This window comes from Pteropus medius, unplaced genomic scaffold, assembly GCF_902729225.1.
Source record: "Pteropus medius unplaced genomic scaffold, Ma_sr-lr_union100, whole genome shotgun sequence".
In the NCBI taxonomy this organism is placed as follows: domain Eukaryota; kingdom Metazoa; phylum Chordata; class Mammalia; order Chiroptera; family Pteropodidae; genus Pteropus; species Pteropus medius.
Genome location: NW_024351648.1, coordinates 3894152 through 3917928, shown reverse-complemented (window position 1 = coordinate 3917928; position 23777 = coordinate 3894152). Strand labels below are relative to the sequence as shown.

General features: G+C 40.3%; 1 protein-coding gene across 2 annotated transcripts in view; it reads right to left on the bottom strand.

Moving 5' to 3' along the window:
• The window catches only part of LRRC28 (leucine rich repeat containing 28), a 75576-nt gene that overhangs the window by 9735 nt on the left and 42064 nt on the right, over positions 1-23777 (bottom strand). For both annotated transcript variants that reach the window (XM_039844079.1, XM_039844080.1), the window contains 3 exons: positions 14613-14715; positions 3547-3722; positions 1361-1520 (listed from right to left, as the gene is read on the bottom strand). In XM_039844079.1, coding sequence (XP_039700013.1) covers positions 1361-1520; positions 3547-3722; positions 14613-14715 — 439 coding nt within the window. The remainder of the gene's footprint in view (positions 1-1360; positions 1521-3546; positions 3723-14612; positions 14716-23777) is intronic.

Sequence of the window (23777 nt, the reverse complement as noted above, 5' to 3'; positions counted from 1 at the left end):
CTGGGCTCTTTCCATGAATGATCTCACTTAATCCTCACAATGACCTTATTAAACAGATATTATTATTATGCTCATTTTACTGATGAAAAGATGAAGCTCGGAGAAGTCAAGTAACTTGTCCAAGGTATCCCTGTGGAGGAGTCATGATCGAGGTCTGTGCACTTGACCACTATGTGCTGCTGCTTCTAGCGGATGTGAATATTTCATTAGTTAATTTTACTCGTGTGGTAATAATCTCGGACTCTGACTCAGTCCTTTTAACTCTAATTTAAATGGAATTCTACTCAATTTGGAGGTCTGATCACCTAGGATTAGGACAAGCAGATGTTAGGAGGTCTTCTGCAGACGGACACGGTAAACAAGGAAATATTAACACTATAGAAAGTTAAAACAGGAAGAAGTAGAGCAAAATAGGGTTTTTTAGGGTAAGAAGAATATGCACGCAGTCTCGGGCTAGAGCGGGAACAGAGATGGAAGGTAACTATCACTGCTGAACACCCACTGTGTGCTAGATGTCTGCCCTCCTCATCTGCTAAGTCTCACGATGGCCCGCCGAGCAGGCTGTTCTGTCCCATTTCGAGGCTCAGAGGGGTTCGGCACCCTGCCTACACTCACTCTCCTGCTACAAAAATGATTACAAAGGAAACGCTTCTCCGTGTTGGATAGAGTCAACGAGTTATCTGGAAGATTCACTAACCCGAAATACCACATTTGATGGATAAGTGAGGCATTATTGTATTTTTGTTTTTAACTTTGAAAAACGGAAACTTAGAAAATCTTAAATTTAGAAAATCTATACGCTGTGGTTGTGCTAATGGGGGTTTTTCATTTGATGGCCTATTTTTAATTGTCTGGTATTCTTTTTTTAAACTACCAGTCTGGGGTTTTTCACTCAGTGAACATTCTCAGCGAATTCAAGGCATCGTGCCAGGAAACAGAGTGGCAGGGGAACGCCGTCCAGGAGGGTTAGAAATTCAAAACAGAAACACACACACTCGCAGTTCGGCAACGCCGATTAAACAGAAGGGCTGGACAGGTCCCATTATGGAATAGATGCGGACGTTCCTTATGGCCTAAAGACTATTGAGACTATGGGAGCAGCAGGAAAACACTCCTACAAAGAACGAGCTACGAAACAGCATATGCGATCAAACTGTTCTGTATACGACCATAAAGTGATGAAGTCCAGTTTCCCCACGACGCTGGAAATGCGCGTTTGTTTCACCGCACTGTAGCTCAGGAAGGACCCGGGGCCCCTGCGGAGCTGCTGACATGGCAGGAGGCCCAGGCGTGTCCTCCGCCCTCCCTGCCCCGCCAGTCCTCCCCAGGCGCAGCCTGGTGCCCACGCGGGCGTGGTTACCCCTGGTGCAGCCCTGCCATCGGCGTCTCTCTCAAGGGGAAGAGCTTGGGGTAGACGATCGTAAACATGGGCTCGCTACACCGGTGACAGTGCCCCAGGGGGCAGTGCAGCAGCTCCAGGAGACTTCTGGGTAATGAGATCGGAGACAGGAAGTTCAAATCTGGAACACAAGAGAAAATCATGCACGAATGAAAAAAATTCAATTTCTTTAAACCGGGTTTCTTTAAATATTTTTCTTTGGTACCAAGTCAGTTCAATGAAAGTACTGCATGTTGAAAATTCTGTTAGCTGAGAGGCATTAAATAAAAATGTAACCTTATTTAAAAATGAAAGATTTTTTTACATTTTTAATACTAAGAGAAAACCTAAATCTACTTCTCTAAGGGCAACCAGAAGCTGTCCTGAGGTAGAGACCAGGAAAGAATAAGACCAAATACTCTTTAAGAACAAAGATGCAAAGGGCATGAATCTACCCAGAAAGGGTTTGTAAACGTCTGTGACAGACAGAGAATAAAGAGGAACTGGGACTGGAGACCCACACGAACTTCCGCTAAGTTCTTGCTAAATCTACTGGGCATTTAGGATCCATCAGGCTAAACTTTATCTACTGGAAAGAACAGAGAGAGGAAACAAAGCAATGAAAGAAAATGAGAAACAGTGAAAGCGAGCTTTCCCCTGTCTCACTCCCCCGGGCTGTCTAAGCGAAACAGGGTGCCTCGTCCGCAGCTTAGTCTGGGCTACACAGGGGCCCTGGCGATCGTGAGCTCAAATATAGACTGGGTTTGCTGCTGACGGTAACAATGCAGTACAGGGAAATGGTTAGATGACGTGAAGCCTAAACGTCACTGACTCGTCTTTGGGAAGGAAATACGAATTATCTTATCCCTTTTTATATCTGTCCAGACTTATCAATAACCATTAGAACACAGTGATTTACTTATAAGTAAATAATTATAATTTTCTGTTTTATTTTAGTTTTTTAATTTAATTTTATTATTAGTTTCCAGTATATACAGTGCATCGGTTAGACATTTATATTACTCTTTCTCTCCTCTGGCTCTCCACCTTGGCATTACATTACTGCTGATTGCCATTCCCTCTGCCGTGCTCCCCATCCCCGTGACCAGCTAGCAACTACTAACTGGTACTTCTTTAACCCTTCACCCCATTCTCCCAGTCCCCAATCCACCTCACCCCGCCTTCCGCCATACTCAGACTATCTTCTATATTTGTGAGCTTGTTTTTGGATTATTTTTTTGTTCCTTAGATTCCACATATAAGTGAAATCATACGATATTTATCTTTCTCTGACTTATTTCACTCAGCATAATAACCTCTAGGTCCATTCATGTCATTGCAAATGGTGAGATTTCGTTTTTTTAATGGCTGTGTAATATTCCATTGTATATATGAACTATAACTCCTTTATCCAATCGTCTGTTGATGGGCACTTAGTTTCATTTTAAAAAATGACTTTGTACTAGACATTCCTGTGAGGGTAATGTTAGATGTTTTTTTAATGGACTTTTTAAAAAAAACAAAAACAAAAACAAAGGTAAAACATTTCAAGCTTTGAAAACACTTGAAATGTGTTTTTCTTATTAATATTGCCTAGAGCTTCGCTAAAACACATCAAATATCCACTCCACAACACCTATGAAATCCATACATGGCCAAGCCCTTTCCGCCAGGGGCTGGCATGCTGTGGTAGCACTGTGAGAACAGTGAACAGGGGCTCCTGATGCTTCTTCCCCTCTAGGTGCATAAATTTCTCAGATGTGAGGAGGCTGAAAGGTAAAACCGTGCTCTCCTGGGAAGAGGTACCCGACTTCGCAAATTTTTTCCTAGTGAAGAGGGTGCCTCTGCCATCCTCGCTTCCACCAACTTCCTTCATTTAAACCGCAGAGTTTAACTTTTAACCTCTGACCTTTGTGACTGAAGGCCATATTTTAGTAAATGCTTCTTTGTCCATAGGGGGTGCTGAAGAGATAGATCAGTGTTGATAAATGATTAAACCTTTTCTTTTATTTAAAAAAAAAAAAAAGACATGAGCACTTAAGAATGGTAAATTTTATGTTCTGTGTATTTTATCGTGATAAAAACAAGAAACACCAAAATAGGCAGCATGGGCATAATTCCTAAAGTCCGTGAGAAAGAGGCAGAAAAGCACAGAAAGGCCCCCGTACCGTTCAGAGAACTGTGACAGGTGTGATGCAGGCTCCTCATGGCCAGTTCCTGCAGCGGCAGGACGCGGTCGCTCTCTGTCCCGATGGCCTTCACCTCGGCAGGGAGGAAAACGGTCAGGTGCCCCGATGAAAAGGAAAGCAGCTTCACCTCGGAAACTTGGATGGGAGCACCGCAGCTGCAGAAAGACACACATTCATGTTAGCGTTAGCAAAGAGGAAACGAACATGGTGCCAGTAAAAATGTGTTAATCAAAATATACGTTTAAAATTTTAAGACACCGCTGAATTGCCAGAATTCTTTTCAAAGTGAACAGACGCTCTCCTGCGTTCCTTAATAAAACCTGGCACAGAAATCTAGATTCATCAGCTGGGATTCAGCTAAATCATCGCTGAGGCCCAGTCACTTCCAGTAAGAACAAACTTTGAAGGAACTTTCCTTCATAGAGTCTACACGATTTGCTTTGTAGGCTCTGTTTATCCTCATTTTATTACCCTCTCCAAGTTTATGTTTATTGAAATTTTCAAAATTAAAAGGGAAAAAGGACACTCTGTTAAGTTTTAGTACCTCGGTTTAATAGAATTTTTGTGTGGAAAAAACCGTACAAAGCAAATAGATTTTTAATGGCAGAAGATAACTTTATTGGATCCTTTCATAAACTTGTGGCAAAAATATTCTTGGCAAAGCCCGGTGAATAAGCCAAGTCACACCCTACTCCCTGCGGCCACTCAAAACTAGAAGGCAGAGGCGTCCTTGTTCCTTCAGCTCCAGGGCTGCCAAAACTCAGGAGTCTGATCTCATCCTACCTCCTGTCTGAGACCTCTGGGTTACCTAAAAGTCTTGACACTTTTCTTCTCTAATGACAAACAGGTGCCAACAAATCTGGGCTCCCCAGATATAACATGGGATAATCTCTCTAACCCTAGCTAGAAATAGGCGACGAAGAAGAGGGCACAGGACTGGAAGGCAGAGCCCTTGGCTATTTGCTTGTTAAGAAGTTCCTTCATTTGTTCATTCCATCCATCAGAAAATGTCTCCAGAGCACCTACTACACGCCGGTCAGTCAAGATAACTGAAATTAAACAAAACAACACAACACAACACAAAACAAAACAAAACGAAACAAGATGACCCTCTTTCCCCTGAAAAATGTAATACTTACAAAATAATTGTTCTAATGTTGGGTCAGAGAGGACAGCATGACTGACTCTGTCCAGGGAATCAGAGGAGACAATATCTGACCTAGGACTCACCTGATTCACCACCCGGTTCAAGAAAAAGAACCTTAGAAGGCCACTCTGGGAGCCCCTATCGGGCAAACCCATATCCCAAAGGGAATATTGCCAAATTCTAACATTATGGTTTAGTTTTGCCTTGTTTATCAATGTGAAGCATTCTGAGTCTGGGTCCTTTTTGAACATTATATTTCTGGAATTCATCCATGTTGCTGCACGTACTATAGTTTATTTATTTTCACTGCTCTGAAGTGACTGACAAACGTTTGGGCTGTTTCCAGTGTGGGGCTACTACAAACAATTTTGTGTGTATTATTTGATAGACGGGAGCATACAATTCTGTCAAGTACATACGTTAAGATCGGAATTGGGCTTATTATAGTGAGGAGAGACAGACGATAAAGAGATGCATGTATAAGAAGACGGAATGAAAGGGGTGTGAGAGCTGTACTACTTTAGGTAGCATAATCGAAGTCTTTCTGAGGAGGTGACATTTGAGCAAAGATCTGACTGAAGAGAAGTGGAACTAAGTCATAGCCTGGTAGGCACCTTAAATTGAGGACAAGGAACAAATAATTCAGGAAGTCCAAAGCAGCTAGAATTTGTGGGACGAAGAACTTCAGACAGAGAGATGCACAGGAGAGAACTCTGGAGATGTCCCCCTTGAGTATTCAGATGAGTCTGGTCAGCACATGCATGTGAGGACACTACCTGAGGCTGCAGAAAGAACCAGATGAAAGGATTAAAGGTAACGGCACCCAACACTCGCCCAGGGTTGAACATAGTGCCTGTTATTATCGGTCAGATTTGAAGCTCACAATTCAAGGGGCATTGAGTAGAGCACGCAGAGGGTCTTATCTCGACAGTGGGGAATAATTAGCCCTAGACCGAACACCATTCCATCCTCATCTAACAAATTCTAAAAGCCATCTGAAAAGATCAAACTGTTTCCAATTAACTCAACTGTGTCCCAGGACATACATCAATACTAGTTATGCGAAAACAAAAATGTCCAGCACTCGGCATGAAAAAATTCACACTGTCTAGCATTCAACCGAAAATTCCCAGGTTTTCCAATAAGCAGGATAATAGGACCTATAATGAGGAGAAAAGTCATGCAACTAAAACCAAGAACTGAGAGATGTTAGAACTGGCAGAAAAGGTCATTATAATGATAATGATAATTACTGCATAGAAGGATGTGTTACATACATAGCTCTCACCTAAAGAAACTAGAAATAAGCAAATTAAACTCTATGTAAAGAGAAGAAAATAAATAAAGAGTATCAAGAATATTAGTGATATAGAAAACAGGAAGCTAGTAGAGAAAAATCAATGAAAAGAAAAGCTGGATCTTTGAGATCAATAAAATTGATAAATTTCTAACCAGACTAATCAGAGGAAAGACAAATTACCAATATTCAGAATGAGAAAGGAGACATTTTCCAGTTCCTACAGATAATAAAAAGGTAATAAGCAACTATATGCCAATACAAATTCTTTCGAGGACAAAAATTACCAAAGCTCACTCAAGAAATAAAGTGAACAGCCTGTATTTATTAAAGTTGAATTTGTAGTTAGAAGGCTGGAATACGTCCCAACTGATTCTATGAAGCCAGCATCATCCTGATACCAAAACCAGACAAACGTGTTATAAGAGAAACAAAAATCAGTATCGCTCATAGCATAGCTAGAAAAAATTTTAGAAAACTGAATTCAACAATATATTAAGTCACTATGACTAAATGAAGTTTATCTTACTAATCGAGATTGCATTAACATTAGAAAATTAATGTAATTCACTATATTAAAACCATATAACCAGTTCGATAGATGCAGAAAAAGTACCTAGTGAAATTAGACACCCATTCCTAATTTAAAAAATCTCAGAAAAGCAGAAATAGAAGGGAATTTATTCATCTGATACAAGATATCTATGAAAAACAACAATTAATGTTATATAATGTTGATGGTTTTCCCGCTAAGTTCAGCAAAACATACCTGTGCGCTCTCACTACTTCTACGTAACGCTGTCCTGGAGCTTCTAGCCAGTGCGATACAGCAGGAAAAAGAAATAAAAGATAACCAGATTTGAAAGGAAGAAGTAAAACTGTCTTTACTTTCAGAAGACATGAAGGTGTATGTAGAAAGTTCGATAGGTTCTATAAGACACCTATTGGAACTAATAAGCGAGCTTAGCAAGTTTGGAGGATAGAAGATCAATATGTAAGACATCTATACTTCTATAGGGAGCAACGATCAATTGGAAATTGAAAAAATTTAAATTCCACATACAATAGTCTGAAAAATATGAAACACTTAGAAATAAATCAGACAAAAGATATCTAAGATCTCTATACTGAAAACTACAAAATATTGCTGAAAAACGAAGACATTTCTTGTGATCGCACATTGGAAGACAAGATTATGAAAATGTTAATTCTCAAATTGATCTACAGTTCAATGGAATCAAAATCACAGTAGGTTTTTTTTTAATATAAATCGAAAATCTGATTCTAAAACAATTAGAATAGTCGAACAATTTTGAAAAAAACTTTGGAGGACTAACACCACCTGATTTTAAGATTTACTGCAAAAATGGGCAGATAGATCAATGGAGCTGACAGAGTATCCATAAATAGACTTACACATAAATAGACTTACACATGTACGGACAACTAATTTTCAACGAAGGTAAAATGGGGCTACAGCGGAAAAATGACAGTATTTTTAACAGATGATGCCAGAACAACTGTATATCCACATACCAAAAAGGAACTTCAACCATACCTTGCACCGTATTCAAAAATTAACTCAAAATAAACCATAGACCTAAATGTAAACCTAAACCCTTAAAAATTCTAGAAGATAACATATGAGTATTTCTGTGGGTTAAAAGATATTACCCTTATGAACGATTTGTGAAGATGAGAAAATGAATCTAAATTTTACTTTATAATCATTATTTCTTTCCTAATATGGAGAAAATTAAGATGAGAGGATCGTATCCAAAATGCCATTATGCCATGTGCTACTAAGTGGAAATATAGGCAAACATATAATAAATGATTCTTTTGATGATGTGCCACGATACACGGTGTGATGATTACATTTTGTACCAACTTGGCTGGGCCACGGAACCGTGATATCTGCTCAAACACCAGTCTAGATGTTGCTGTGAAGGTAGTTTTTAAAAATGAGATTAAGATTTAAATCAGCAGACTCTGAATAAAGCTGATTATCCTCGACAATGTGAGTGAGCCTCATCCAATCGGTTGAAGGCCTTGAGAGAAAGAGACTGAGGTCCCCGAAGAAGAGTGAATTCTGCCTCCACGCTGCCTTCAGACTCAAGCTGCCACATAACTCCTTCCTGGGTCTCCAGCCCTCACAATCATATGGGCCGATTCCTTAAAACAAATCAATTTCTCTCTCCCTCTCTGCCCCTCACCCCATCCTATTGGTTCTGTCGCTATGGTAAAATAATTTGTTTCCAAACTTTATGGCCACACTGTAGTATGAGAATGCTGAGCAAAACCATAAAACAATAAATATGTAGAGTAAAAGGAGTCCTTCGTGAGTATTTACTTCATGCTGTTATGTTGCCTTGACATCTGCTGCTTTTTAACCCTATCGTGGATGAACTCTACACAAACACTACCGCAAGAATTAATAACGTAGAGTAACAAAGGCTTAGAAAACTGAAAACCAGATTTTTCTAATGCTTTCCCTGTCTCCAATAATTAAAGACAGGTATCTGACTGAAATTAGGAAAAAGGCTCACATCGACATGTGCATCCTCATCTTATGGAAGGTCTAATTTCCCTCTGACGATTCTCTGGGCAGAAATTTCTATTCTTCACCACTGGCTATAAAGAGCGAATGAGATCCATTTGACTGTCCGTCTATTAAAAGCCTCCTCTGCTTACTTAGAGAAGAGCCGCAGGCTGCACGGGAGGCGGTCACGTGAGTTAGGGACCCTTCTGCTGGCCCTGGCCAGCCTCCCTTGACCTCGTCAGACTAAACGTCCACTCTCACTACGTGAAAAGACGCAGGAGAGAGAACGGTGTTTTCTATCTCCGCTCTCAAGGAGCTGGCAGAGGAGCTCAAAAACGCACAGGCAGCTCTAGACCAGGGACAAGCGGGGGCAGTGTGTGTCCCGCAGAGTATGCACAGTGAAACAGATGATGCTCTACCACCGCCCAGCTTTGTGACCTGGGACCATTTACTTCATCTCTCTTAGCTTCAGTTTCTTCATTTCTAAAACGGGGATGATGTCACAAGGGTTGATGGGAGGATTATGTGCATCACGCGAATTGATCAGTGAGCACATTGCCTGGTACTCGGTCAAGGTTAAGGAATGTCTATAGCTGTGGTTTCTTTTCATTATTACAATAAATGATTCTTTTGATAATATACTACAATACGTAGTGTGACAGTTAAATGTAGTATAAATGATTCTTTTGATAATATATTGTAGTATATATTGTAGTACAATACGTAGTGTGACAGTTAAATTTTTGTACAACTTGGCTGGGCCACGGTGCCCAGATATTTGGTCGAACACCAGTCTAGTGTCGCTGTGAAGGGATCTAACGTTACAAGCTAAGATTGGCACATGGATGCCCCAGGAGGCGGAACAGGGGTTCAGCTCTGTGAGTGCTCGGGCACATGGGTAAAGCATGCTCCCCCTGGCTAGAGTGTGGGGACACAGAAGACAACGGCAAGCGGGAGAGAAGGCTGGAAAGGTATCTGCCTTGAAAGCCAGGGTCACTCGTCTCGATAAGAAATAATCACGAAATGAATGGCCGGGAAGGAAGGATGGAAGTCACGTGACATGCTTCAGTTGACCCTGAACTGAAATAATTATTAAGTGGCAATTATTAAGCCTTGGTATCTTTGATTTCTAACTCAATAGTTTTTATCATTTTTAGATTAAATGCTGAGGTGGTTGCAAATAGACTGTACATTTGAACCTGTGAGTTAATCTGTTACATTAGCATGTTTTACTTGGTTGTATAGATAACATGCGATTATCATACAATGTTCTTTCAACTTAATGTTTTCAGAGCTGCCATTCAACATTTAACCCCAAACAAGCTAAATGAATAGTGCCATTATTCTGCCACTGAGATTACGTATGTGATTTAGCAAATTCATTCATATCTATTTTCACACTTACCATTCTACCCAACAAGGTGTTAAAAGTAGTTTAAATTCTCGTACCAAAAGCATCCAAATGACTATCTTTTATCCTTCAGAAAGTACAGTCAGCCGCATGCTCATTATTATGGAAACTGCTACCAGATTTACCCTTGTTTTTAGCAAAAAAAAAAAAGTTTTTTTTTTTTTCAGCCTAAAATAACAGGGAGAGGCAAGGGGAGAAGTGGCCATGGACAGGAAAGAACTATGCCACCCAGAAAGAATAAGCCTGGGGCTGGAGACAGTCCGACTGCCATCTTGGCAGAGACTCCTTTAAGGCTAGTTTTATTCCATCTGAGAATCCATTTACTTCGCTTTCATTCTTGAAAGGTATTTTTACTGGTTGTTGGGTGGACTGTTTTTTTTTTTTCTTTAGCACTTTAAAATGTTCCACTGTTTTCTTGCCTTCGAAATTTCTGCTGAGAAGGGTAACAGTCTTTTGACTTACTCCTTTGTATATCATTTGTCATTTTGCTCTGGCTGTTTTCGGTATATTTTTTTTTTGTCTTTGGTTTTCAGCAGCTTTGCCTAAGCAGGATTTTCTTGGTTAATTTATACTGCTTGAGATCTGCTGGCTTCTTGAAAATGTAAGTTTACGTCTTTCATCATATCTGGGAAATTTTCAGACATGATTTCTTCAAATGTTTTCTTGTTGTTGTTGGTCCATTCTCTATTCTTCTTCTAGGATACATATATCAGTCTTTTTTATATTATCTGGCAGGTCCCCGATGCTGTGTTCGTTTTTTATTTTGATCTCTTGTCTCACGTTCCTCAGACTGAAATATTTCTATTGATCTCCCTACAGTTCCTATGCCTTTTCCTCTGCTATCCCCACTCTGCGGTTAAGCCCATCGAGGGAAGTTTAGATTTCAGATATTCTATTCTTCAACTTTAGAACTTCCTCTTGTCTCTTTTTTATAGTTTCGATTTTTCTGGTCTTTCCATTCATTGCAAACTTACTTTTCTTTACTTCGCTGAGAACGAGTTGTCTTAAAATCCACGTCTGTCGATTCCAGCATTTTGGCTCATCCCAAGTTGGTTTCTGCTGACTGTCATTCCCTTCGAGAACAGGTCACATTCTCTGTATTCTTCAGACGCTATGAATTTTGGGTAGTATTCTGGACATTGTAAAAGTTATATTGTGGAGACTCTGGATTCTGTTACATTCCTCTAAGCTTAAAAGGAATGTTAATATTTTTGTTTTTATAAGTAATTAATCGCTTCATCGGCCTCTAATTGCAAACTCTGTCTTTTGATTTTCTGTCTGTAGCTGGGCTGCTTCGTGCCTGCTCCATGGACATTTGCTATGTGCTATCGCTTGTTTTACATGTGCAGACTGCCCCTGCGTAAAAATGGACTGCGATCTAAAGAATATTTTTCAGTCCACTAGTTTAACTCGGAATGCATTTCTCATATAAACAATTCTGATACCTTGAGTGGTTATATTAACAAACCATTTAACTAATGTGTACCCAAATGCAGCTATAATTGCTTATTTATATAAGAAAAAGTGGTGGTTTGGTTTTTTTTTTTTCTCCTTATAGAATCAGACAACTGGAAAAATCAGTCTGGTATAAGATCACTTTTATCATTAGGTTCTCCTGGGTACGCAAATGTGCCAATTACCACTCTCTACAATTCTAACATGGGAGGGGCTTTTCCTTCTGGGTAAAATCTAGAAGAACTGAAGACATTTACACCTATAGTAATAATAAGAGAAACCCAAAATAAAAATCCTACTTTTCCACGAGGCTAGTAAAGAGCGGTGGCTATAAGGGAACTGTGAGAATCGGCCTCCGAGATCGCTCCCAGGAGCCTCTCCTCCCAATATTCACTCCCTTAGGTCGACTCCTCCCACAATGCATTGGGTTGACCTGTGTAATCAATAGGCTATAACAGAAATGACAGTGTGTGACTACAAGGCTACGTCATAAAAGATAGTCCCATGCTCTAAATTTCCATCACTCTACCTCTCTTAGGGTATTTATTTTTGTATGTATTAGGATAAACATCTAAATTATTTTTGTCTTTTCCACAATTTTTAGCACAGTGTTGACTTGCTAGGTAACGCTTAATGATTATTTGACAAATAAATGGACATATGACGAGGTGCTAACTTTGTATTTCCATGAACATCAAATATAATTTCGTGAGACTTTTGAGATTCCTTGAAACTGTGCAATATTTGATATTTGCTATTTTTAATACCTGTTTATGTGTTTTATACTCTATTCTCTATTCTCCTTCTGAGATGCGAATTATACATACATCAGATCTTTTCGTATTATGCCACAGGTCCCTAAAGCCGTGTTCGTTTTCTTCTGTTGCTGCTCTCGTCTCTTAGACTCTTAACCCGAAAGGGGCAATGCAATTGTTTCACGGACCACGGTACCGTGGAAGCTACTGTGTTCTCACATTCCAGGCCTGCCTCTGGGCTAGACGCGACATGCGCCAGCAGTGGAGAACCACGCGTGCCTGATCCTCGGTTCTCAGCTTCAATATCATCTCCCGAAAGAAAATTATCACCGAGTTGTTCGTTTGGATCCCTGGCTAGATTATAAGGTCCACAAAGGCAGGTACTGAATTGTTTCGCTCATCACCGTATGGCCACTGTCTAGCATGGTGACCAAACTTGTCCACTGAATGAACGAGTGAACCAATTTCCTTGTTCAGAATTTTCTAGGCCACGAATACCCCTTTGCTTTTTATATTAGATGTATCTCAGAACCTTGTTCTATGCTTTACCTCTTCTTTTCCCAGAGCCCCCTTTTGACTTGAAGGGGGAATCCCTTTGCATATTCAACAGAGATAAAAGAAGGGGGGCGGGGCATCTTGATTCCATTGCCGAGCCGTTAGCAGTCACCATGTATTGGCGTTCTGAATATGTTTTGCCACAAAATATTGTATAACTGAGTATAACTTCAGGGTTGTAAAACGGGTTATGTTGGCTTTTAATGGGCTCTCTGGGAAGACAACCACCAGAACTGCTTCTATGAGAAACTCATTCTAAGTTAAACCAACATATTAAAAATGCCTGTGGATCACAGTGCGTTTGGAAGTGGGCTGCCTACACTCCTAAAAACTACTAATACTCAAAAACTATTTGATACTCTCCTTTTAACAATTTTATTTATTTTCTTACTACAATTACCAAAGGAAGATGTTAATAATAATAAAAAAATATAGACTACAAACTAAAAACTTGCATATTTTGCCCTCCTATTTATTTTTCCAAAGATCTGGAGTTCTCAGAAAATTCAGTCCCTCTGCTACCGGATACCAAGTCGAGGATTAAAAAATACCTTTCTACTCAGAGCGAACAGAACTCACTGGCAGTCAACAACATCCATATTTAAACGCCAAAGGAGACGGCTCTTTATCTTAAGTTAGATGGAGGCTAAATCACATTTCAGCCGTCTCTGAAGGCTGTTTGGTGTGGGAAAAGCTGCCTGTGCCTTGGAGCTGGCTTGCATCATGCCACGTATCCTGGTGATTGAGAGCATTTTACTCACCGCTTGGAAGAATTAGGCTGCATTATGGACCCTTGGAGAACTCATTAGGATTAATGACTGAGTGGTATCACAGCTGTCACAGCTGTAGAAAAATCACTGCGCTAAAAAATCTCCTCACACATTTTATTATCTCTGCTTCCCAGAAGGTTCTGGAACACATCGATGGGCTTGTATTTCATCACCCTACGTAGGCACTGAACTCATTTAGGGCTCTTTCAAGATAACAACTGTATAATTTTTCCTAAGGGAAGGCCACTGTCCCTCGGAGGGCTCTCTCTGGAGGAATCACTGCTCGGTGCCCACCCCCTGGAGCCATGCCAGCAGGGGAATGGCTGTCCTCTATGTACAAGCTTATTGTCATCCCTTTTCCGAGCTAGTTTATGCAGAGTGTTGGGGATTATGGGGAGAGAGTCGAATATGCTGGCTAAGTAGCCTCGAAGGTATTCTAAGTGACGAAGGTGAGGCCAGTCAAAAGCAGGTTCTGGGAGCTGAGCTGTGTCCTGTATTAACCCCGTACCACTCCGGGAGTCATGTTAAGAGGGTTCTGTTCCCCTGTTGTAGCAGGGGGAGCTGAGGCCGTCCTTTTAAAAGCCCGACTGAGAAGGAAAGATGATTGCTGCTCTGAAAATAAGTCTGTCATTTCCCATTTACTGAGACATCTGCTTTGCCTGCTAGAATCTTGATCTGCATGGAGGGACTAGTTCAAATGTGGAGTGCTAAACATTTCCAAATGGTAAAGTTCTAGATACTGTAGTAAAATCGTCACTGCGGAGAAAGAAAAGCTTTTAAATTAATAATGCCCATCTCGCCGGTTTCTGTGACTGGTACTAAGTTTATAATAATATGCGCATGGATTCGTTTCTCTTTTGACTGGAAAATGATAATGTATTGGCTGAACTCACAGCTTCCTAACTGAACTCGAAGTACAACACTCTAAATTAACTGCTTGCCCAATATTCCTAGCTTTTGAAGGTATCTGGTTTAGCACATTCAGGCCAAAGACAAAACTGAACGAGGCCCCGGAAACTGTCTCCATCTAAGTTAGAGCAGGAGCAAATAATGCAATAGAAACAGAGAGAGAGGAAGAGATGAGCTGTCGGATAAAGTGTGAGTGCACCTTACCCGCTGCAGCCGATGACCTTATTGTACAGGTAGGATGGCAGGCCTTTCAGGTGAAAGTTGTTATCCACGTACACATACTGCAGTTCTCGCGATCGACCTAAATCTGATCAGAAAGAAAAGTACTATAATTCCGATAATTATGCACCGATATGACGTGAAATGTAAATTTTAAAACGTGATACTAGAATAATTCAAAATTTCTGGTCTGGAAGAAGAAGTGTTGTAGATTTCACTCTGAGAGTGAGATTATGTCTCTGCGTCAGGAAACGTGACTGTGGACAAACAACGCACCTGGACCGTGATTTCTTAGACTGTAAAATGAGATAACTGGAAATGGAATAGTATGAAATTTCCTTCCCACATAAAAATTCTAATACTTTTAAGAATAAAGTTTGTTGTAGGTCAATTATTTAGTTTTGTTTTTCTCCACAGGGAAAAACGCTGGACAAACCTTGCTTTGGCAGGTCAGCCGAAGCAAGCCTCGTGCTGCCCTGTGTCACGACCTTCTGTGTCTCGCCTCCCCTGGGCAGAAAGATCAGGGGGAGGGGTATCAGGCCTTGGCTGGGCCAGGGTCTCGGGAGCCAGGAGAATGTGGGGGTCGATAACACTGCCCATGGCTGCAGCGGGAGGAAGCAAAGGGAACCCCAAGTCCCAGTGAGGAGCCAAGGTACATAGTATTGAAGGTGGCCTCTGGCCAACGGAGGCAGTAGAGACACTTCCAAGTGCTGAGGTCATCCCCTCCTGTCCACTGTGTGCCCAGCTCTCCTGTCGGGTCCTGGCCTTCACTGGGTGGGGCTATTTGCCCTCACTGTCACAGACCGGTCCTCAGCAGCCTTGCTAACTCTTTGCTCCCTGAAGCAAGTACATCATCTTTGAAAAGTTTCCCAGAGTTCTGCTTGTGAAGATAGGTAATAGGTTGAAGCAGATGGCTTCCCTCTTATCCTTCTTCAGTTTAGGAAAGAGGAAGGCCCAGAAAGCTAAATTAGGAGGTTCTTAAGTGTATTTACATTTCAAAAGAAAAGCCATTTACCCATTGAGGACCTTTTAGGCTCCATGATAGGCCCTGGGGATAGAGATACGAATAGGACAGAAGATACATGAAGACAGACAGGACAAACGCTAACTGTATTAGAACATGATCATTGATTGCTGCCAGAGAGGCTTGTATAAAGAAAGGTGGGTTCACAGATAGGTTCTGGACAATTCGTTGCAGAGAGCAGGAGGGGTTAACAGAAGACTCAGGTAAGGAAGGAGTGGGGGTCCTGGCACAGTAACCCTGCCCAAGACTAGCTCTGGAGCAAGGTGCGAGAGAAACCAGAAGCAGGAGCACTGGGAGCGTGCCATGGAAGGCGAAGTGCTGACTCTCAGGGAGGAAAGGGATTCTCGGGCTACTGGCTAGAGATGCCCTCTCCCAGCGTGGTGCTTTAAACACTTCTTATAAACAGAAGCAGCAGAAGCAGGGTGTGATTTCTGAAAGCAAGTTACGAAAGGCACCGTGGCTTCCTTTTTGTTCGCCCCTTGGTTCACTCACTTCAGAGGAAGGCAACCTCCTTGTCGTGAGCGCCCTCCAGCAGCTTTCTGGAGAGGCGATGAGGCCTCGGGCCAACAGGCATGCAGGAGCCATCTTGGAAGCAGCTCCTCCAAGCTGCTTGGTCAAATTCCCAGGTCGAGCCTTCAGATTAACTACAGCCCCACGACTACGTAAATGTCTTCTTCTTCCTCAAAATTTTGCCTATTAATTTTAGCACCCATCGATGGATCTTGTTTGCAAATTATGTGGCATTATCGAATGATGGCTTTCTATTACTGCTTTTCTGTCTACATTAATTGGAACTCTTCTACAAGGAAGAGCCATCCATCCCTTCCTTCCTATTTATTTGATTTTTACATCAGTACGGATTCAAGGATGTTTACTTTATTGTAAGGAATAAAAGCCCAATACCATTATTGCTTATCGTATTGATAAAAATGTCCCAGTTTTGGCACTTAGAAGCAGCTTAAGGTTAGCACTCAGCGTTCTTTCAACAAGTTTTTGTCCTTTTTTGAGCATTTCCCTACTTTATGGCACCCGAGACATTCCAAGCTCAGCTTGCATTTAGCCAGCTCTAGCTCTGAAATCAACTACTTCTCCGACTTAACTCTTTTTATTGGGATATGGTGCGTAGAAACCAAGATCTGAGTGCTGTGTGTGCTCATTATGACGAGTTTGCCACTGCGTCTAGGATCTCTCAGTGGACAGATCTACATGCATTACTAACCCATACACAGAGATACTTCTACGTGGTGGGAGCTGTACCTTCAGCACAGATTCCTAGAAGTGGACTTGTTGGGTCAGAAGGTAAGTACATGTGTAGATTCTTAGGTATTTCCCCTCCAGATGGGTTATACCAATTTGCATTTCCTCTGGCAATATAGAAAACACTGGCTTTCCTGCAGTCTCACTAACTTTTAAAACATGTTGTCCTATTTAAAAGTTTTTATTATTCTGATAGATGAGAAATTATATCTTGATAGTTTTAATTTGCATTTCTCTAATTATGTGTGGACATTTTTTAATATGTCTGAGGGCCATTTCTACATTTTTAAATGAACTGTCTGTCCACGTCTTACGTGTCTGGTCTTTCACTCTTTAGCCAGGTGAGTGGAGCCTCATTTACTCACATACTAAATGGTATAACAGCACCTTGCCCCTCAGCCTTACCAGATTATGATAACTAAGTGTGAAAGTCATCTGTGAAATTTAGATCACTATACAACATGTTTTTTAAGCATAAAATATATAATTACCAAAGTAATGTATACTCTAACATAGCAAACACGTCTGAACGTATCTATTGGTAATAAAAGCCTATAAATTAATAAAACATTGATGGAAAAAATATAGATAGAAATACCAGAATCCACTTGCAATGAAGGCCTCGAAATTAGCATAAGAATTCCTATTCTAGATTTCTTCGTTACTTCTCTGACATGCAAATTCTTTCATTACAATAGAAATTGTCGGACTTTAAAAGCATGTAGAAAACTGAATTTAAAAAAAAAACTACATTGATAAAATACAAATAAACTCTTGGCTCAGATTTGCCTTTCAAGGCCCCTAGGGGGCTCAAAGAAAGATTTTTCACTTGAGTTTAGGCAGTGGTAAGAGTCTAGGCTGCTCATTAACGGAGCAAGAACACAGTCTTGGAGTCAGACAACCGGGGTTTGAATCCTCATGCTATTTACAAGATGTGTGTCCTCAGTTTCTTCATCTGTATAAAGGGGAAAATAATACTGTCTCTTAAATTTAGTGAGAAATACCAACAAAGTTTATAAATTATCAAGCAGAATTCCTGGCACACAGTTCCTCCAATATACAGCAATTATTATTATTCTTATTATTAGTAGTAAGTGACGTATTTGGAAGTGTGGTCTATAGCAGAAGGTCAATTAGGAAAGAATTCTCTGCAGCATGCAGCACTAACACTTTTCTATATTTTAATTGCAAAGAAAAGGTACTAACACTTTTCCGTACTTTAATTGCACAGAAAAGAATTGGAGGCAATAGCCTCTAGAGCCAGTTACTCATCCTGTCGAATCAAGGACACCAAATGGGATATGACAGGGGAAGTACTTCTTTCTTCTAATATACACAAAAGGCTTGTGCAAATTAAATGAGTCTACATAGAATGTTCACGACACACAGTTAAATAAAAGCTGACATGTGCTACTTCTTATGTCATTTACTCTTCTTTCTTATCCTAGTTTTATATGAAAAAAAAAATGAAGAGCTGATGATTTAAAATGCTATTTGGTTTAGATCTTATCTCAGATTTTCGTTATTCCAGAGAATATTTTTTTTTGCACCTCCTGACGATGCGTCTAGGGACTGTCATTTTTTATATACTCTGCTCATAATGGAATGAACTATTTTCTATTGAAGATGAAAGAAAACACGGATCAGCTGTGTTCAAATTACACATCATTATTATTTAAACACTGAGTATTACACATTAGTCAGTATAATACCACACGGACAGGAGTATTTAACACAGACGGTTCAACTGAACAAATAACACAATCTCATAAGAGTACGAAAAAGCAGTACTGAAATTAATATGACGTCGTGGGCTTTGGAGTCTGAATCCTGGCCTTCCACTGCCAGGATTGTGATCGTGACGCTAGGGGAAATTCAATGCCCTGAGCCTGTTCCCTCCTCTGGGGAACAGACGTGATGATATGCACGTCACAGGCTTGTTATGGAGATTCAACAACGTCCGTGATGCCAAACGTGATCCATTGCGTGATAATTGGTGCCCAGTACATTTTAGTGTTTTACCTTTCTCTTCTGTATATAAAGAAAAGGTCGCCCAACAGAGCAGGGAATTAGAAAGAGAACCAGTCAGCTCTTGCTTTAGCTGACACAGCACAGCCTGCTGGTGAGGCTGAGACACCTAACACCCAGCAAGGTCACAGGCTGTACAAGCAGTGCTGTGACAACCTCGGGAGAGCGTGCTCTTAGCCAGAAAGCCACCCACTGGCAAATCCTCAAGCACAATGGAATGGCATTTTAAATCACGTTGAGGCTGAAATATAAGTATTTTGTGCATGAAAAAGCTTTGAGATATTTATTCCATTCTTAAAACAGAAAATCTTCTCTCAAAAATGAACTTTGGAAGAGACCATCCATCCGTGTTTTCTTCCTTCTGTTAATTTTAATGTACTGGTACCTTTCAAAAAACATACCACGCAACAGTACTTTTTAAAGTTCCCGTGCGAAAATGCTCGGTACATGAACTTTGTAAAGCAAGGAAATTGTCCATCTGCATAGATGCTAAAGCAACAAAGAACTTTTTCATGTGGCTTTTAAAAGTGCTGTACTATGTCTAAAATGTTTTCCTTTTTCCCTTCCAGACTCACAGATCAAAGTATTGTTACTCAGAAATTAGCAAAAGCTAGCAGTCTTGCACAAACTCCAATTTTTTTTTTTCCAAACTTCAAGGCTCTGGCATATGCAGGCCACATGGCTGAAGACGGAGCAAAAAGGTCCTGTGTGTCTAGGGTCCTGCTTTTTAACCATACTGTAAAAAGGCAAGCACGGAATGACAGCTCGGCCAGAACAGAGCAGGATCTGTTTACTGCAGACCAGGGTGAAGCCCATTTATTTTATCAAAGGATGAATGATGTATTCTCTTCAATAAAATGATGGGGAAATAGAAACCACGACATCAGAGCGACAGACCAAAATAAGTTGTTTAGAATGCTCTATCGTTGCTACCTCGATTATCATAGTTTGGTAAGTCATATTATTAGTCATAATTACATTTTTAATTCCTATAACATGTGGGTTTCTTCACAAAGAATTCAGAGTAGTTCACAGTGTATTCCAAATCCACTTTAAAACTCATCTTAATTCCTACACTATGCTTTTTACAAAGAACTTTTCAACCACTTTTTCAGAATAATGAATTTTTTAAATGCTAGCTTCTTTAAATACACACACCACACACACACATTCTATTAAATCTTTTACATAATCGTATTCTTTCTGATCTATTCAACTTTTACAAAATAAGATTTCACAGTGAGCTATCATCTAAAAAGATGCTTTATACAGTAGATCAATAACTGCTAAATTAAAATAAATCGATTTTAATGAATTTGAATGACTGAAGTCTTCCTGTGCTGTTGGTTTAAATATTCAAGTATCAGCATCTCCAATTCTTTGTTCAGGTAACAAAGAAATTATTACAAGCAACGAGCTAGACACTGTGCTAGATGCTCAGGGTACACAAGTGAAGACGTACACAGTCCCAAGCCTTTCTTATAGTCTAGAGAAACAATAAAAACAGTTCATAGGGACTGCGGGCTTACGCAATGTTTATGGGTGATAGAAGTGTTTTAAATCGATCTTATTTAATTCTCACGACAGTGCTATGAAGTAGCACTATTACCCCATTATTGGGACTTAGACAAATTAAATAGACTTTCTAAGCCCCGTATCGCACAGCTATTAAATGGTAGAGACGGAATTCAAAAGCACGTGTGCCTGCTTCACCATGATGTTAGTTAGACAGCCTCCCTCCGCAGAACCCCCACTTACGGCAGGAGGTGATACTACCTAGCGGGCTGCATGGGTGCTCTGTGTGGCGGGATGGCACTGTGCCCAAGCACCCACCTGTGATGGCAGGAGGCTTTGCCAAGGAGACAGGTGATGAACAAAATATCCCTTTGCTTCCTTTAAAAGACCAGATACCTGGTGAGATTAATTCCGACTTACAGATTTAGGGTAGTAATTTCAAGAAGTAGCAAGAATTCTTTTAGAGAAGCTCCTCGAGAAGGAGACTGTCCAGAAGGACGCGGGAATGACAACAGCATGACTTCCGGTGTCATGGCTGCCAGCGTGGAGAGAAAAGATCCTCACTCTGCACCTCACCTTTTGCTGCTGCTCAGTGGTCATGAACCTGTTTGTTGTTCTCTTCCCCGTAAAACCTAAGAAATTTATGGAAACCTGTAAATGGCAGAAACTCCATATTCTGGCTTTAAAGTCAACAGACAACATCTTCCAGACTTTGCTAGTACTGCACATTCTTGTCACTATTTAAATAACTCTAAGTTCCAGAACCAAATGGACATAAACTTTGCTGGCCAAGATTCTGCTCATGGCTCCAGCCTTCACAGTAGTAATTTCTCTAAATTTCACATCTGTACTTTTTAGAGAACGAGCGACAGTTCTCTCTTCCTTTTTAAAATTGATCTTTGTGAAAACGGGGTTAACTTTCTCTTCTCACTCCCTACCCCCAAATCCTACTCCAAAACTTTGAGAAAAACATACATTTGTCCATTGAAACCTCACTCACTCTAGGTGAACTTCTCTCTTCACACATTAGCTAGCATGGCTAATATAATTTACTGGTAAAGTTAATAATATTATTTATTCCTTAAAGTCAATGTCTACCCATGCCGCATAAGCCATATGAAATAATCCTATTAACTCCCTAAGAAAACCTTAAGGGACGAGCAAAAGCTTCATGTGATGAAAGACAAATAAAGATTTTCATTAAGACAGTGGGAAAGGGTCAGATGACTGAGCAGCACCGGGAGGAAGAAAAGAATTTTTGTAAAAAGAGCTCAAAAAGGAGCACCTATGATCCATTTTCTGGAAAATATAAACATTCCAGAGTTATAACATTACTCCTGAAACAAGGTCTGTATGGACTTTAATTAATCGAATAATTCTCTTCCATTTTTTCTTATTATTAGTGTTTGAATTTTGTTTTCAAGCCCCTTTTCACCTTTTTCATTATGCCTTTGATTAGAGACCTGCCCACTGATCCTCACAGATTTTAGTGGCATGCTCAGGTCTCTCCTCGGAAATCAGTCATCAAACCTTTTACTCAAACACGGGAGTAATTCCCACCTCTGGGACTTCTGGCCTATACTAGAACAAACTTTTCAACACTGAAACTTACTTTTGGCTACAAACTTTGCAAATTATTCCTGTTAAACAATGACCTCAAGGTAGGAGTTTTTTTCAAACTGCAGATCAAAGATGCTTAGCGTTCAGTAAAGTACAGTTCGCATTCATCTCTAAGTCTCAGATTATGGAATTATTAACTGGTTTCTATCTAGTGTCCGTACTGGTTTGAAGTTCTAATAGTTCCGTTGTGTGGACTTCAATATTTTCTTAAAAAGATAGTAAACAGGAATTCTTTTCCTGACTCTCTAAGCAGATACAGAGACGAGTAAGAAGCAATATAAAAAAAAGTACAACAGACATATGGATTACATGCCATTTGTGATGAGAGGGATTACAGCATGGGTTCTGAAAATGCCTAGAAGCTAGATTCTAAAACTGTCCCATTACTTAGCTCAAATTATTATTTTTTTCTACGCAATTCCTACAAAGGAAAACCAACTACAACTACTCCACGAAACTGGCGTGATCTCCTGCTTCGTGACAGAAGGCCAGTTTAATGTCCTTGTCAAAGTCACAGTGGATAATCCACAGCAGTAAAGGAGTTGTCCTTGGCGCATGGAATAACTAACTCTTCCTGAGAAAATAAACATTTCACTTCTAAAACCTCCAAGGAACACGATCTGGAACTGGTTTAGAAACCCAGTGACTCCCCATGAATAGGAAGCTATTCTCTACTTACTCTTGGGTCGGTTACTGGTAGTCTATGCACCAGAATATCTTATACATCTCGATGTCATTTGCCCAATGTTTTTGGTTAAAAAATTCATTCACTGGTTTCTAACTTAATACTCAAAAATTCTACCAGCTAACGTGAATGCGACTTTTGTTTTCTTGTTTTCGTAAACTTACAGATGTTGCTGATGCTGAGTTTAGCTGCCGGAACACCTCCTGGGGGCTAACTCAAAAGTGCCCTTCCATAGCCAGTGGCACACGGGAAATCTCACGGGACTTATATCTATTATTCAGCGTTGAATAAGGTATAAGCATTACTGAATAATCGGGCTTATTAATTATGGAAGAGAAATCAGGAACACCTGGTAAAAAGGCCTTAGAGGGAAAAAACCCTTTTCTTTATATTTTCCTACACTTGCAGAAGCCCAGAGGTGAGTCACAACTCCGTGAGCTATTTAGTATAGAGAGCTATATTGAATTGACAACAAATATGCACATTTCAAGGCCTCTGTTACATCTCATAGCGCTAGGTCAAGTGGCTAATTTCCCCCTCCTTCTCGCTGATAGTCACAACAGTGAATAAAGGTTGTTTGCAGGCTAATCTGTCACTCAATTGCCATGGTATCATTATAAATAGCAGCATCTTTCCTTCTTGATGCATCTTTTCATCTTAAAAAGAACAAACTCCAAGAGCATTATTGGTTTAGACAGTATTACAAGTGATTTCAATCATCCTCACATATAGCTTCTGTAGTGGCTTTCTGAAGAGGCTGTAATCTGATATACCTTTAAGAAGCCCCATAAAAAAACTGCTTTTCTCCTAAGTGAAACTCCCTTGGCAAAAAATTGAATGCAGTAAGTAGCTCCCCAAAATAAGATACCTAAGTCCACAGATATTATAGCACCCATTTCATAAACTTTCAAGTGCCTGTATCATGCTCACTGAAGTGTGAGCAACTAACTTAGGGACCTTCTATTGGAAAGCCTTAGTTGTGTGTGTGTGTGTGTGTGTGTGTGTGTACACATAGCATCTC